Source organism: Varanus komodoensis, unplaced genomic scaffold (genome assembly GCF_004798865.1).
Source record: "Varanus komodoensis strain SLA01 unplaced genomic scaffold, ASM479886v1 scaffold12, whole genome shotgun sequence".
Lineage (NCBI taxonomy): Eukaryota > Metazoa > Chordata > Lepidosauria > Squamata > Varanidae > Varanus > Varanus komodoensis.
This window is the reverse complement of record NW_025335349.1, coordinates 22,554,361-22,567,389: the sequence shown is the minus strand read 5'-3', so window position 1 is coordinate 22,567,389 and position 13,029 is coordinate 22,554,361. Positions and strand designations below refer to the sequence as shown.

At 41.5% G+C, this 13,029-nt stretch overlaps 2 protein-coding genes across 2 annotated transcripts in view; one reads left to right on the top strand and one right to left on the bottom strand.

Moving 5' to 3' along the window:
* Nucleotides 1–4,484, bottom strand: part of LOC123019332 (MDM2 binding protein) — a 34,331-nt gene extending 29,847 nt beyond the window's left edge. Inside the window, exons 1-4 of the mRNA XM_044422170.1 lie at nucleotides 4,415–4,484; nucleotides 3,233–3,301; nucleotides 2,216–2,289; nucleotides 1,982–2,133 (exon numbers count right to left, since the gene is read on the bottom strand). Coding sequence (XP_044278105.1) covers nucleotides 1,982–2,133; nucleotides 2,216–2,289; nucleotides 3,233–3,301; nucleotides 4,415–4,484 — 365 coding nt within the window. The remainder of the gene's footprint in view (nucleotides 1–1,981; nucleotides 2,134–2,215; nucleotides 2,290–3,232; nucleotides 3,302–4,414) is intronic.
* Nucleotides 4,485–4,577: 93 nt separating this feature from the next.
* Nucleotides 4,578–13,029, top strand: part of MRPL13 (mitochondrial ribosomal protein L13) — a 38,873-nt gene continuing 30,421 nt past the window's right edge. The window contains exons 1-4 of the mRNA XM_044421816.1: nucleotides 4,578–4,684; nucleotides 5,870–5,993; nucleotides 7,803–7,896; nucleotides 9,193–9,253. Coding sequence (XP_044277751.1) covers nucleotides 4,658–4,684; nucleotides 5,870–5,993; nucleotides 7,803–7,896; nucleotides 9,193–9,253 — 306 coding nt within the window. The 5' untranslated portion in view covers nucleotides 4,578–4,657. The remainder of the gene's footprint in view (nucleotides 4,685–5,869; nucleotides 5,994–7,802; nucleotides 7,897–9,192; nucleotides 9,254–13,029) is intronic.

Sequence of the window (13,029 nt, the reverse complement as noted above, 5' to 3'; positions counted from 1 at the left end):
CCCTTGTGTTAACACCAATAGCTTACTTTAAAAAATAGTAACAACAGAAAAAAAAATAAGAGTAGAGTAAGACTGTAACAAATACTGAAGAAAATATATAATATAGCAACATGCAGTTTCATAAACCAATTTAAAATCCTGGTCAAACAAATAAGTTTTGACCTGTGAATGTGAATGTCAGTCAAGGTATTTCAGATCACGGCACCACAACCAATTAGACTCTTTCTTGTTCTCACATGATATACTAAAGGTATAGCATGAAGATCTTATGGCACAAGCAAACAATTCTGGAAAAAGGTGCTAGAGGCATTCAAGATGCAACTGGAACTACATTTGAATGGGATGGTGTAACTTGGTGTCCTACACTAGCAGAGGGTTGGACCCAGTGGCATTCTAGGCCCCTTCCAACTCTACTATTCTGTAGAGTTGGATTTCCAAATTCAGACATTGGTTCAGTATCCGCATTGCCTCCCTGACTCAGCTGAAATACAACCAAGTGTTTCTGGCATACTGCTGACACTTAATTCCAAATCACCTGCTGACATAATCTCATAGCTTCATATAGATGTTAAAAAGCCTGGGGGATAATATAGAACCAGACAAACCCCCTTGCAATTTGCTCTGAGGTCTCCAGTACCACTTTCTGAAACCAGGTTGATGTGGATCCCTTTATAAACATGCTTCCCACATCCAACCCACAGAAATACCATGGCTGATGTTATCAAAACCTGCTTGAGAGGTCAAGAAGCAAGCACTGGGTGACCAAAATGACTTCACTGCCAAATCTAAGCCTGAAGCTAGACTGAAATGAATCAGACCACCTGCTCCATCCAAGAGCACCTCCTCACAAGGTGAGGAGCCCCAAAGAGGGTATTAATAACTAGACCATGGTTTGAAGATCACCTGGGTCCAAAAAAGGCTTTCTTAAAGGAGTGGTCTTTTTCAGAGAATCTATACCCCCTCTTGTAAATCTAGTAATGATATCTGGGACACATCCCTGCAGTTAGTTGTCAACAGAACAAGAATACTGGCAATCAGCTGCACCTTCCACACACTTTATTCACATCTTCAGACTGCATCAGCTGATATCCCACACAGCCAGATCAAGAAAGCACTTTGAATAACTTCACTGAACCTATATCAATGACAGAATTGAATGTTGCGATCAAGTTCAGCAGCAAATGCCTTCCCATTGGCTTTCTGAAAGTTCCATCGGGGCTTAGGGGCTGATCTTATGATTGGGATCTGTATTCCAACATTTAGCAGCATGGGTCAGTGCTGACTTCAGTGAAATATTTTACGGCTCCTATTTTAAACTAATTTACATTTTATACACATTTTATATTTTGTTTTAGTGAATTCTCATACAATAATGCTGCATTCTGCTATGCCATGCAAATTAAATAAAGGCACAAACAATTAATTGTCTTATTGCTTATGGCTACTGCAGATTAACATACAACATGTGCATGTGCACACACACTTCTTCATCTGAATGACCTACACTGGTGGTTCGCAGCACCTGCCAACTGCAGCCTAATAGCCTCCAACCATATGTTGTAATCTTACAAGAGAAGCTCACCTTATCACAAGCCTTCCTTTTTGTCTATTCAGCCCCAGTCAATTTTCTTCGCACTCACAAGCAGCATCCTACACTAGTTATCCTGTACTTGTTCTTCTGTGGTAAGCAAACCATCTTTTGTATGTACTGAATCAAAATGATTGATTCTTAAGTGGCTGATGCGTATCACTGATGTGTATCCCAGCCTGGGATACTGGCCAGACTTCTTCAGTTTCTTTCACTATTTATTTTACTGAAGGATTTGGGGAAGGATGAGCAACCTCCAGAAATTGACAGAATGTGGGTTAGTTTCCATGGTTCTTTGTTGCAGCCTTGCCTTGCCTTTTCTTTTGTTTTCTTTTCTTTTCTGATATGATTTAAGTATACTGTAAAATGTATTAATAAAAATGATCAACTTACTCAATGAGTGATACAGATTCCTGGCTATTACTATCTTCTTCCTCAGTACTTTGTATATCACCAAGGCATTCTTCAATATTTCTTTGAATAGTATTTTTGCTTTGGTCTGTCTCTAGGTCAAAATTAATGTCTTCCCAGTCAGAACTGCAGAACTAGTTAATAAAAAGAAAATTCTATAAGGGTTGGACAATTCATATTAACATTTTAGATAATTATACGATTTTACTAACTAACCTGTGAAAATCCACATATTGACTGAATTGCGAAATACCATTCCTTCTTACTCGGAACCCCAACAACTGAGCATGCTAAAGGGAGAAGCACAAGTGCATTAGCAAAATAGAAAATGCAAATAATTTCTTTCTTCAAAGATGCTTAATGGCCCTCAGTGATTGAGTTAATCACTTGAGAACTGCAATGCACAATTAGTAACTGAGGGCACAATGCTATGGCCTCCCAACATTGTCTGGAGGGGGACAAGGACAAGGGCACACAATATTAATCCAAGTTCCAGCTCCAAGTTTCTGTAATCTTGAAGCTGGAATTCCAGGCTTGGAGCTCCCATCCCACCTCCTCACAGGCAGGAAAAACAGAACCATACTGGCTGCCCCCACAAATCCAAAAATCAGCCCCAAAGAGGAGGAAAAGAAGCATTCCAGGGGAACAGAAGGAGGTCGGAGCCCATGGCTTATGCCCAGTCTCCACAGCTCCATGGACAAAATGGCCATCTAGATGAAATGCAGGGAGCAAGGCACAAGAACAGTGAAAACTGCTTTCAACACACTTCATATTGGATGTACAAAAGTCTCAAAGTACAGAGGCTTGCATGCATCTACAGCAGACAGCCCTAGATTGCACTCTAAATAACCTTTGTTAAAACTTGCATCAAATATGCATAGCAAAAGCACAATATTATTTCAAACCAACGTGCTTTCTTGTTGCATCATTCACTATGCCTTTCCATCTACCATAAAAATACCTTGAGCTTTTGATGCAGTATCACTTTCTTGTTTTCTACTGGCTCAGGTTCAGTTATCATCATTGGTGGGTCCCTAAACAACTTATATCAAGTTTACACTGCAAAGCAGACATTTCTATTTCCCAAAGCACAGACTTGAGACTATTTAAAATCCACATGATTTCTCAATCATCAGGTGCTTTTGCAAAGCCCCCAAGCACCAACATTTGGAGATATCTATCCCATCTCTCTTCCCATTGCCTGGCAATATATGTTTATTGGACATCACTTACCTGGGAAATTTTCATGTTTTGCATTACAGTTTGCTTCTAGCAACTCATAAATATTTTCAGCTGTTAAACCTGCAAAAACACTAGTTTAGGTTTACATGCACTGAACACAATATTCATATCAACAAAATTTGTGCTGTCTAACCTGAAACCTAAAGCATCCCGTATGCCACAATGAGTGAGCTTACATGACATGAAAACCCATCATGGGTAACCAGGTACACTGGCTTGTCATGTCATGCAAATCTAAACTATTTTCAACAGGGTGGCTTGTTTTGGGGCAACAAACCACCTTCCCAAACCAGGGTGGGCACTGTTGTAGCCAATAAGGGTTGACATGTCATCAAACCATTCAGTGAAGTAATAAGAAAGCTGCTAGGTGAGAGCAGCAGAAACCCCTGTTGCTCTTGCCAAGTTTGCACAGGCCAACGCCACTGATGGCAGCTCCACCAAATGCCCAAGCAGCACTTTGGAGCAACTGCCACTAGCTCACATTCTCCACTGTGATCATGACCCCTTTTTGCAGTCTCCATGGCTTTTTTGTCTCAAGAGCATTTTTCATGTTCCTCAAATGATAGCCAGTAACCACCACTCCATAGTGAAAACAAACCATGCAAGAGAGCAAATGATGTGATGGTAAGGAGGAGGGAGCCTGCCAGATCTGATTGGCTGACTGTATTTAGGAGCTGCGGAATGGTAACCTCCACTGTTAAGGTGGGTCTCACAGCATTGCTAGCTCATTGTGTGTTACCTAAACCACTAAGCAGGCCGTGGCTCACACGCAGCCATGTCTTTGACTACACAACCTCCATTAGGTCAACTGGGAACTCTTCAGTCAGAAGCAGCACTATCCACATCGGGGCTCATCCTGAATTAAACAGCATCTGGAAGGTCCACTCCTGTTTGGGCCTAGATCTCCCCTCCCCGCTTACCACTGCCCTTGCTGGTTACAGCAAATGGGCATCGTGGGCCAAAGGCGGCAGGTTGCCGTCCTCCGTTGCACAAGGCTTGGGCCTAGAACTCCCCCCGCGTCCCCCACGGCGGGCGCCGTTGATGGGAGTTGTAGTCCGCGAGCAACTCCTCGTTGCTCACGTCTGCCACGAACGACCGACACAGGCCCGCACATGGAAACGTGCATGGAAGCGGCTTCCGACAGCCACCCGAACCGCTGCCTCGAAACCCTACCTGAGAGGCCGCCGGGTCCCGCCTCGCCTCGCCGGGCCCGCCACCTCATGAAGAGAAGGTACCGCTCCATGATCCAAGCCGCGCCGCCCTTCGAAACTCGCGCGCCGCTGAGCGGGCCGGGCCTCGCCTCCCCGCCCAGCGAGCCCGCCTCGGCTGACGCGCCGCTTCCGCTTCCAGTGAGGAGCCGGCGCGGCCCCGCTCCGAGGCCGCCCTCCTTCCGTCCCCGAGCGCCGCGGCGCCGCGATGTCGAGCTACACCAAGGCCGCGCAGGTGAGCGCGCCTCTCGGCCCCGCCGCGGGCTGCGCCTTCCGCGGGGAGCCCCGTGCCCGGCCTGCCGAGGAGCGCGCAGGCCTCGAGGCATCGGGCGGCGATCGCCCGCGAGAAAACGGGCCTGCGGCCTTGCGCGTCCCGTGGCCGAAACCGAGGCTTCTTCGCGGGGCTCAGCGCTTTGGGAAACGCAGCCCCGGATGCATCGGTGGATTAATTAATCCCGGAATTGCAGTAGATGGAGCTCTCTGGGCTGTTGACAAAATCCTTTTTATTCCTACCTGGGAGCAAGCACCGTTGAACTTAGTGGGGCTCTCGGTAAACACGCGTAGGATGGCGCGATGGACCTGATTTCTTTTTAAACGGAGCTTTCGGGGGTTAAAGCCTGCCAGAGATGCAAAGCTTCGTGTCTGAGTCCCCGTCTGGCCCTCGGTGGTTCTTCAGAAGGTCAAATCGCTTGGCTTAGGCTTCACCCCTTTTCTCCCAGCCGCTTTTGTGCATCCTTCCCCATTTTAGGGATTAAAATGTGCGCCTAAGACAGACCTTTTAAGATCAAACATGGTGGAATTTAGGGGAATATGTAGTTCATATTAAGAAAAGTTGAAAAAAGAAAAATTCCGCAACTCCCAGCATTCCCAAGCCAGCTGGAAGTTGTAAGACTTTTTTACTTTCCAAATATCTGTAAGGTTGCACCTTTAATCGCTTTTGTGTTTGTTTGTCTGTAATTACATGAATTTTGTGCATGTTCTCTAAGAAGTGATTCCCACTGTCTTCAAATGGGTTTGGTCTCAAGTATGCTGTTCTGCCAAGTTGGAAGTGGTGTTTTATATCGTGTAGGTACACTTGCGTTGCATAGAATGTAGTTAGTTCCAAAGATAGGATGTAATTTGAAATACAGAAAAAATGAAGAACTGTAACAGGAATGCCACAATAATTTTCCATTTTTTTCTTAAGGATTTAAATGTTAGATTGTCAGCTCTTAATTCTGATATGTTTTCAGCATGGATTGGCCCCTAAAGAACAGTAGATTCTCTTTTTAAGCAGGTTGGTCATGCATATTATTTTAAAGATTGAATTTTAATTAGCAATCCTTAGTTCATAATGTTAGATCAAGTGTAGTGGGGTGGGTCACTGGATTAAATGCATTTATTTCCATATATTAACTGCACTGAAATTATTTTTCTTAAGCAATGGGCCACATTTGCACGATACTGGTACCTTTTAGATGCCAAGATGCAACCACCAGGAAAAATTGCAGCCATCGCTGCCCTCCGACTTCAAGGGAAGCATAAACCCATCTACCATGCACTGAGTAAGTTCTGCTCTAGACTGAAACATGTTGTTAGCATTGATTTATTTTAATGGTTTAAAGCAAGTGCAGGATGGCCAGTTTTACATGGTTGATTCATCTGCTAACATGAGTGTGTATTTAAATTTACAATGCAAAAAGCATACGTGGTATATCCTTGCTCTTAAAGCATAATTAATGCGACTTGAGTGGAACCAGAGTAGGTATGCTTTGTTAAGAATTGCTTTTCTAGATCAGATGAAGACCCATCTAATCAAGGATTCTTTGCAAGATCCAAGAACAGTGTGCATTCTGATGCTGGTGAATCAGAATAGAATAGAATTGCTTATGAACAGATGGCATGCTACAGTGCTGACCATCAATTGAAGCCAAGTTCAGAATGCTCCACCTAAAGGGGATTGCACTAGGTAGTCATCATACCAAAATAGATAATAAGCCTTCTCCAGTTGTAGAAGGTAGTCAGTTGTGGCATAGTAACAACTGGTTGGGAAATCCAGATTTTAAAATCAGCAAGAAAATGTTTAGCAGACCCAATTGGAAGGACAGGCTTATTTTCTCTTTGAATCAGCTCTGCTGTCCCGACAATAATTTGCTACCATTTACTGCTTTATGTGCTAAGTAAAGTTGCCAGCTATGGCTGCTTGGTGATGTATGCAGTTGAAACTTTTCTTAGAATACATGCTTAGTCCTGCTGCTTTTAGGCGTCAGAGCTGCCTGTGCTATTGGAAGTATTGATTGAGGTTGTACAGTTACACCAACTATGTATTGTTAGTGAATAAATAGTGTATTGTGTTAGTGGGTAAATATCAGACACAGGAACAGAATAATGAATGGTAAGTATAGCATAGGATAATGAACTGGAACATGCCATCTTGCCCAGTCAATGGAGTGCTTCATTATTATCTATTTTGCAGGGGCTCACAGATCTTAATTCAACAAAAAATATGATTTGAGAATACTGGGTGATCTTAACTAATAAGGGCTTAATTAAATCCTGCCAATTGTTGGAGGTGAAATGCTGCTTATGCTTTTATTCCTATGTCTTGGCAATGCCCAATGACAGTTTCTTTTTAGGAGTACATAATAATTCAGATAAATCTTGTGATTTGAAGGTCTTTAATATTCAGCTATGCACATGTTCCTTTGAATTAATTACCCAGGTCTTTGAATTTACCACAAAGTCAAACTAAATGGATTTTCTGTCCCTTTATGACAACTTGAAAGACTAATATTACAACACTGGAATGATAAACGATTACATGCAAAAACACAATGGGCAGGGGTACTTTTGTTGAAGTTTACACACAATTATTTCATAATCATAGCATGTTTTGCTATATACTAACATATAGAAATGTTATAATAATAATAATAGAGATATGTAACATTTATGTAATTGGTCCTATAGATACTATGGCATTTTATTCAAAAATTGTAGCATTTCAGTTTTTGTTAATGCTGTGTTCTAATTGCTTTTTCATCTATTGGACAATAAAAGGTTAATAAAAAGAATTTCTTTCTATCCTCACACCTTTCCAAAGCAATAGCTGGAATTCTCTTTATCTTCAATTTCTTTTATATCAAGAACCTCAAGCTGAGCGCAAGTGGTGTAGCTTGCTGACTGCACATTGCACATGGTGGTTTTGCATACCCGTTGCTTTACTAGTAGTGGATGCCATTAAAAATAATTCTTTTGAGGTGTGATAGTTAAGTCATTTCCTATTGTGACCCTCTAACAATGTTATGCAATATCACTGGAACTGTTTGGCTACTGATGATCTTAATAACTAAGAACCATTTTTAAATTATTAGGTGACCTTGGTGATCACGTTGTCATAATAAACACACGTCATATTGCTTTTTCTGGCAACAAATGGGAGCAGAAAGTGTATTCATCACATACTGGGTAAGTTTGTCACAATCTTTAGAATAAGATTTTGAACAAATCAGTACACTCGTGCAAATATGAAAATATTTTATTATTTTTACTTTTAATATGTCATATTGTTAAAGTTCTTTACAAAGCAAAACTATATTTTTAAATAACTATATTTTTCCAATAATGTGTGCAAGTACTTTTGATATTACTTCTTAAGCAAATATTTTTTTTCAGCAGCTGGTGAAGGATTCTGCATTCTCATTCACCTTAGTACATGTGTTGCTACCCTCCAGCAAGTAGAATACACCCTAGTCTTCCTTGCAAGCTTAGAGCTGCAGAGGTAGACAGCTATCATTCCCACAGTTAGGTTAGGATTGCCACCCCTTCTTTAGCTCCAAAGTTGAGAGGAAAACTAAGGGCTTTTTGTCTGCTGAGGTTTGCTCAGGGACAAAGCCAGCAAGCCCCACCACTATTTCTAGTTCGAATTAGGGAGCTGGGCCTAACCTTGCACAATGGTATAGCACAAAGCCAGGGGCAAGCAGACTGGCAGGGTCCTGATGGCCACAGTTTTTGTTACAGTTACCAACAGTAGCCAGAAATTGAGGGCCTCTGGGCCTGAGATGCATCACAGTGAGTAGGGAACTCTCATACCTATACATACTCAACATGTGGCAAGTCTGCTGGAAACCGGGTATGGTTGTTGCAGCCCTGGCTTAGCATGTACAACTGACTGGGGTCAGCATCAGCCTCCAAGGAAAAAGATGGATAATGAGGAATTTGATGATTATGTTTGGGAGGAAGAATGGAAGGAAACTAGGAAGGGTAAAAATTTGTCCTCTGCTAAGCTGAAGAGAGAAGGTGAAAAAAAAACTGAGACTGCAGCTGCAAGGTTTGCCTGCCCTTTAGGAAAAGAAAGGAAAGCAAACAGGAAAGGGCTTTTGGCATTGCAGAAAAGCTTCAGTTGTTTAGTCTTGAGGACAATAGGGAAACAACAGGAGCACTAAGGAAATTGACCTTGGCAAAGAATAGTGACCAGTTACTTCCTCTTAAGTTTCCCCATCTGTTTAAGTAAGACTGTTCAATGTCAGCCGGTATAGACAGCTATCCTCATACCTCTGTCCTCCAGTATGGGAGCCATGCATATCTGGCATGGTTTCTTCCACATCCTGGTTTCCACATTCCATGACAGAGTGATGTCATATACAGTGTAGGTTAAAAACTAGGATACTGAAGGTGAGAAAGAAAATAAATAGGATCCTTGGATGTGAAAAATTGCTGTCAAGAAAGATATACCTCTAAATTTGCTTTTATTTTGTCCTACAGTTACCCTGGTGGCTTCACACAAGTGACAGCAGCTCAGCTTCATCGAAAGGACCCAACAGCAGTAAGTGAGCGTCCTACCCCACACCACCTCTTTATCCTCATAGCTGTTGCTGACTATCCCTTTGGGATATTCTGTTAGCCTTCCAAGTCAAGCATATTTCAGGCACAGTGCCTGATCTCCCTGCTTTGTTTGTCCTGTCATCTCAGACTCATGCCAGCTTGCAGTCATTTTTCATTTCTCCTGGATTGCTTGTTTCCCACTTCAAGGAGTTGTAGGGTCATGCCACTGAGAACCTTTCCATGTGGTCACTAAGAGTGGCACATCTTTCCCATTGCACATTACTCATGTATGAGATTTCTGTAGTAAAAGTGTGATGTTCTACCTGACATAATAGATAGAGAGGGCAGCAAGGCTATTCTTCTTTCTCTTTTCTGCTTGGTTTGATTGCATAGGAATGAGAGACAGTTGCTAATTATGACATATTCTGTGTTCAGTAGATACCCAAAGTCCCCAGCCATTTTAATCTTTGCCTTCTTTGTATTCTTGCTTCATATGCTGCTTCTCTTCTTTTTGCTATCTTTTCCACTTTATTTCATGAATATTATTGATCTAGTCTTCCAAATACTATGCACTAGATTTATGTCTTTTTATTTAAGTGTTCTTGTTCTCATTTTTCTACTGTCCCATCCTTTAGACCCCCTTCCTGATCTCCCTATTGAAGCCCTTTGTGGTGACAACACCAACCACAGCATTTTTATTAACTGCTTCCACCAGTTAACCAGATTACACAGAGTAATCTTACACTGTGACATCCCCATCCCTCCCTCGCTCCCATGGAAGCCCTCAATAGTGTGTTTGTTGGGTGTTTTGGCAACCTTCATCTTTAGTTTCCTGCAACTCCCTTGCTTAAGTTATGGGCACCACACTCAGGTCACTATCTGCCTCAGGGGCTTACCTTCACAGGGGCTTACTTCCTGATTTGCCAAGGACACCAGCAGTGGCCCAAGGACTCCACTCTCACCCCAAGCCTTTGGCCCCAACAGCACTAACTATGATGATGATGACCTGAATTAGTTAACTCCTTTGCTTCCATGTTTTTCTTTCTACGCTCAAATTATTTTTTCTAGACACTCAGACACTCAGAGTTAATAGTAAAACTAAATGTTTGTTAATGTTTTACAGAAAGAAATGTAAGATACAGTCAGTTTCTGCTTTACTTGTAAACAGGTACAGGTTTGGCATTCCAGGCTGAGGAAACTGCTCTAACTTCAACAATTGATTCTGGATCTCTCGCTAGATATTTTCTCTTTTCCTCCCCAACTCTCTCCCAGCTTGCTGCCCCTTGCCAATATTCGGAGTACTGTGTTGGTTCTGCTTCTTAGGGAGCGAGAGACAGAACTCTATCTGTAGCACGCTTCTTATTCCTTCTGTTATACTCAAGCACAATTACTCCCATCTGCTTGCACTTCTGCCGTACTGTTCCTTAGGCTTCCTCATTACTTCCTTTCTTTCAAGATCCACTTTTTTACCAGAATTCTTTTCAGAACCTTACATGTTTCCCTCAGGCCCTCTGATCCTCGCTTCCTCAGGCATCCATATGACATGCCTCCACAGTGCCCCAGATATTCAGAATAGAGGCTGCTGCCATAATAAAATGGCCCACAGAGAAATTCACCACCTTGGTTTTTCATTGTGTGTGTCCCTTTGAACTTGAGCAAGAAGAAACTAAAGCAGCAAGACGGGGTTGCACTGCTTCTGCCTCTGGCACCTTTGTGCTTCTGGGACTTGGCTTTGATACAGAGCCAAGCATGTCTGTCTGTCTTATTAGCCAGCCGGCAACATTCCATTGTTGATGTATGGCTTTATCTGTCAACAGCACAACCTTGGATATCATCTTGCTGCTAATAAGCAGCCACTGCATCCATTTTAACACAATATGTTAAAATATTATGATGTTAAAAGTTACAATATGTTACACAGTTACAGTACTAGCTGCAATTTCTCAAAGTGAATTACAGTAGTCTAATAGCGAGGTAACCCAATCTATCATACTGATAGTAGCTGGGCTATCCCTATTGCTGAATGAGTAGACTTGTCATACCAACCAAAGCTAGTAATGAATGAGCACTGCAGGCGACTGGTGTTACCTGGACCTCTGTTGATACGGACGTTACTAGTTCACATATTTCCTAAACAATGGAACAAACCCATGTTAGTTTAAAATTAAATTGCATATATATGGCACTATTTTGTGTAACTTATTTTTTAATTAGAGCATTATTAGACAATATGCTCCTTCATGGATAATCTTGCTAGCTACCTGTATTACTAAGATTATTTATTATTAACTAAAATATTCTTAAGAGAAATTTGGTACTTAAATTTTAAAAAGCAAAGACCAATTTAAATTTTACATTTAATCCATTCAAAAAAATCATTATTTTTTTTTCTCCTGCCACAGATTTTGCACTGGCTATGCAGCAATACTAAATACCACTCATAACAATAGTTTACAGAAACAAATTCTGCATTAACTAGTTAAAGATGTGCTTTTTAAACTATGCTAGCCACATTTTGAATTGTTTTTCAGTTTTCTTGTTTCAGTTGCACATGTTGGACACTGAGCACCAGAGGGCAGCAAAACCCAACGTACCTCAGGTGTAACCACCACTGCTTAAAGTACTTGTTAATACTTTCTCTGGATTACTTTTTGATAGCCAAGAACTCATATGTTAATTTCAAAGACAAATTTCACTAGGAACAAAGTAGACTCAAAAGCACTATAGAAAATGAAAATTTATAGTGAAGCATCAAGGCAGGTCATGCCCAATTTAAGAAGTTTCTTGTGTTCTAACCATAATGTGGCAACATTTTTACACGTATTCATGCATAATTCACAATCAGTTGTATACACTTCTGCTTGTAGATCCCTTCAGAGGACAAATTGATAAACTACAAAGTAAATTACACCAATGTAGAGCAATACTGTGCAAATTTACTCAGAAGTAAGTCCCACTGTATGCAAAGGAACTTGCTCATGTCAGCTGCATGCTTTATCACGTAGTGGATTTGTTCTGTCATGTACAATTTAAAAGATTCTACAAGATGATCCTGCATGCACACATTGTATATCATACAAAGTGAGTACATGGTTAAAAGAGTCCACATAATGTTGTGTAGCTCAAACTTCAAATGTATCATATGTAAGATGGTGACATTGTTATTTTTTATATATATTAGTTGATAAGGTAGGGGGAATAGAAAGATGAGACAGAGACGATCTCTCTGTATAATCCAAAGTCTGCCACCACAGAAGTCCACCATAACAAGCACAAGGGCCTCACTTCAGCAAAGGCTGAAGCCCAAGTGTCTGGTTTCAACCAGTACACAGCTCATAGTAGGTTATTTAATACTTGACAAGCTGCAGTGTCCCATGCTGTTTAACCCTCACAGAATGCATGCTCACTAGGTTCACATGAAACACTCAAACCAAGTGGGGATTGGATATTTAAAATGGAGCACACAGATGCCACAACTTCAGGGTAGGTTAAATAACTCATGGAGGGCTGTCATGTCATACAACCAGCTCCAGTCAGTGCAAAGAAAAGCAAAGTTCAGTTCTGTGCAGTTATATCAGATGTCCATGCCTGAAGTAGAAGATAAAGCAGCCACTGGAGACCAGAATACACTCCTGGCAAGGAACTGGGCTTTGGAGGAACAGACATTTTATTTTCTGGGAGCCGAGTAAAGTTACAGAAGCAAGGATCGAGAAAATATCAACTTGGTTCTATCATGTAATAATAGTGGTTGTCTTCTGAAAAATATAGCTATGCAAC